This window comes from Rutidosis leptorrhynchoides, chromosome 2 (assembly GCF_046630445.1).
Source record: "Rutidosis leptorrhynchoides isolate AG116_Rl617_1_P2 chromosome 2, CSIRO_AGI_Rlap_v1, whole genome shotgun sequence".
Taxonomy (NCBI): Eukaryota; Viridiplantae; Streptophyta; class Magnoliopsida; order Asterales; family Asteraceae; genus Rutidosis; species Rutidosis leptorrhynchoides.
The window spans coordinates 269422251-269426175 of NC_092334.1; the positions used below are offsets into that span (position 1 = coordinate 269422251).

The 3925-nt window shown below is 36.7% G+C and overlaps 1 protein-coding gene across 1 annotated transcript; it reads right to left on the reverse strand.

The window, feature by feature from the left end:
* Positions 1-212: 212 nt before the first annotated feature.
* On the reverse strand, positions 213-2287 carry LOC139888672 (secreted RxLR effector protein 78-like). Its single transcript, XM_071871667.1, has 3 exons — positions 1921-2287; positions 704-722; positions 213-306 (listed from the first exon to the last, which is right to left on the reverse strand). Exons 1-3 carry the CDS (start codon positions 2285-2287, stop codon positions 213-215), a joined length of 480 nt encoding a protein of 159 aa, XP_071727768.1.
* Between the last annotated feature and the right edge of the window lie 1638 nt (positions 2288-3925).

The following is a 3925-nucleotide window of genomic DNA, read 5'->3' on the forward strand; positions in this document are numbered from 1 at the left end:
CACTCCTGTCTTGAACACAATGGAAGACTTTTCAACTAAATCTTTTGCTTCTTTAAGCCCAAGATGAGTAGAGCTCCTCACTTTGTCAACAACACCTTTCACATCATTCAGCATGGATATTTAGGTTCATATCCAACAATCGACTAATAAAAAATGCATACCAAATACATACAACACCCATTGCAATGAAAGCTCTTTTGACCCATTATCCACTAAACCTCTTTCAGACTTTTCACAACCAGTTTGTGGGCAACATTAACATGTAAAAAAACCCATAAAATACACAAATGCACATCCACAAACATTCTGAGTAACAACACAATGTAAAGGAAAAACTAATAGCATAGCAACAACAATTGTAAAGAAATCAAAATAGCACGGATTAAAAAATATGAAATTAAAAACATATATACATAAAAGAATAAAGTTTAGAGGTATTTAACAACCACACTCCATAAACAACAACAACAACAACAACACTCAATCCCACGAAAGTGGGGTATGAGAGAGGTAGGTGTAGACAATCATTTCTCGTACCCTAGATTAGATTAGAAGGAAGTCACTACTCCATCCGCGGGTATAGAACCCTCGACTAGATAAGGTCGTCTCTCCCTCTACTCTAGAGCAAAAGAGATTGCTTCCTAACGGACCTCCGGCCAGAAATGCTCATAAAAACGAAATAGGGAGGGCAAAAGATACTTACCTGAAAGAGTTATGTGCGCCTAGAAAGATGCAACCAAACACAGTAACCATAAAAGAAAACACATATAGCCGTAAAGCACAACAGAATGACATAAAGCATGGATAATATGGCATATAACATGGATAATATAGTGCACATAACCATTTAATTTCAAATGGGCAGGCGTACGTACGTACGTACGTACATACATACATACATACATATACCCACCCGCACACCACACATAAACATGGATAAATACTCATGCTTAAACATATTATACATATATATACATCCGTAGATATATATACCTAGGTACAGATACAAGGCAGACAAACATACATACACTTTGATACATAGATACATATATAGATACAAACATATACATAGATACTGGAGCATAAATACCATGTAGAGGGATATATATAGTGTAGTTATAGAATATCTAGTTATAGATATAGATATAGATATATATATATATATATACACACACACACAGTTGTATAAAAAAAGTAACTAACACAAACAAACATAAAAAAGAAAAAAAAAAAGATCTTACTCAAGTATTGTAATTCTACTCCTCCACAGGTTCCTATCAGAAGTCATGTCCTCCGTCAATAGAAGCTCTGTCATGTCAAGCTTCAATCTATCCTCCATCCTACGTCTAGGTCTACCCCTTCTCCTAACGCTGGCAACGGCTAGGGTCTCTACTCTCCTAACCGGGGTTAAAAGTGGGCACCTCCTAACATGCCCAAACCATCTAAGTCGTCCTTCCCTAAGTTTGTTGATGATGTTCTCAACTTCCAGTTTCTCCCTAAAAACTCCATTTGGTATCATATCTAGCATGGTCTTACCACACGTCCACCTAAGCATTCTCATTTCTGCCACATCCATCCTCCTCTCTTGGGCCTTCGTCATTGGCCAACACTCCGATCCGTATAACATGGCAGGTCTGATTGCCACCTTGAAAAATTTCCCTTTCAGTTTAAGGGGGACCTTCTTATCGCACAAAACCCCTTTCGCAGCCCTCCACTTCAACCATCTGACTCTTATACGATGCGTCACGTCCTCATCTATCCTTCCCGAATTGTGAAGCATCGAGCCTAAATATCTAAAGGATTCTTGCGGGGGTAAAATCTGATCCCCAATTCGTATATCCACTATATCGTTGTGTTCTTCTTCGCTCGTCTTGAAATCGCATCTAAGGTACTCCGATTTAAGTCTGTTAATCCGTAGGCCATTTGATTCTAAGGCGGTCCTCCATTGCTCAAGCCTTCTGTTAAGCTCATCCTGGGAATCCGAAACTAATACAATATCATCGGAGAAAATTAGGCACCATGGGATGTTGTCTTGTATCCTATGAGTCAACTCGTCTAGGATCAAAGCAAAAAGATAAGGACTAAGAGCAGATCCCTGATGTAAACCTACCTCTACAGGAAAAAACCCTGTGTTTCCTACCGTCGTACGTACACGAGTCTTCGCCCCCTCGTACATATCTCTAATAGATCTTATATATCTACTTGGGACACCCCTAGCATTAAGAGTCTTCAAAATCAGCTCACGCGGGACACAGTCATAAGCTTTTTCCAAGTCTAAGAACGCCATGTGTAGGTTCTTTTGTTTTTCCCTATACTTCTCCATAAGGCTTCTAACTATGTGAATCGCTTCCATCGACGAGCGTCCTGGCATGAAACCGAATTGGTTCTCTGAAACCTTTGTCTCGCGTCGAAGCCTCGTCTCAATCACTCTCTCCCAAAGCTTCATAGTATGACTAAGTAACTTTATGCCTCTATAGTTACTACATATTTGCGCATCTCCCTTGTTCTTGTAAATGGGAATAACCTCAGTGAGTCTCCATTCCATAGGCATATTTGCGCTTCTAAACGTCGTGTTGAAAAGGTTGGTCAACCATCTAACCCCATCTCCTCCTAGGCACTTCCACGCCTCAATCGAAATTTGGTCTGGTCCTACTGCTTTGTTTCTCCCCAACTTTCGTAGGGCCAATCTAACTTCCTCCTGGTTAATCCTCGTGCAGAAACAGTTGTTTTGAAACTCCCGAACCTCGTGGGGTTCACCGTTCCGCTCTGGTCTTCCCATACCGAAAAGGAATGCAAAATATTCCTCCCATCTTTTCCTAATAAGGTCTTCTCTCACTATACTTTGACCAGCTGCATCCATAAACAAATACACCAAAATCAATCCACGTTCGGCAAGTAAAAATATAGTAATAAATATATAAAATACAAAAGTAAAATTGATATTCAGATTATATACAGTTGATTTTTTAATTATAATGTTCAATTGAACCCTTTATTAAAAATTCAATCGAAAAATATTTGATGTAAAAGGTTAGATATAGACAAACATAGGTTCAATCACGACATGTATTCATGTTTAATTGAAACCTAGATAAAAAAATCGATCAAAAAATATAAGATCCAAAAATCGATCAAAAAAATTAGATTTAGATATAGACATAAATCCATTTTCAATTGAAACCTAGATCAAAAATTGAATCGTAAAATCTGAGATGAACTAACCTTTGATTCTGATTAAGTCGTCAAAGATGATTTAACAATAGCTTGTTCAGCAGAAATCAACCCGCAATCCTTGTTTGATTGTTGTTTTTGGGTTAGACGTAATTGCATAGAAGCGTAGACGAAATCAGGAAGCAGAGAGATTTGCCCTAATTTATTTATGTGTGTGTGTGTCGTCTGGAGTGTTCGTTCCTTGCATTCTTGATGCTCGCGTTCGACGTTACTGTTTGATGTGATCAAACTTAATCGAATGGTCAGTTTAGGAACCCTAATTTTTTGAGAGAAAAGATAAGTGTTGCTAATGTTATGCGTGTAATTTGTGTATGTTAATGTTTAAAAGAGATTGAAGATGAAATTGTTAGGGTTCGTGATTGTGTATTAGTTGTTTAGAGCATAATCAATCGCTGGTTCGGCATTTTCATTCAAGGGCATATGTTGTAGTTAATAATTTAATTAGAGGGTATTATAGTCTTTTTAAAGTTTGATTAGCTAATTCCTCCTCTTTTAATGATTAAAAGAGATAAAAGAGATTAGTAATATTGATGTAAGTATTATTATGATTAGGATTATTAATATGAAAATAATACAAGTTATCATTATTTTAGTATTAGTATCACTTTTGTAACTATTAGTATAATTAGTATTATTATTAAATGAAAGTATTATTATTAACAATATCATTATTATTAATATTATCATTTTAATA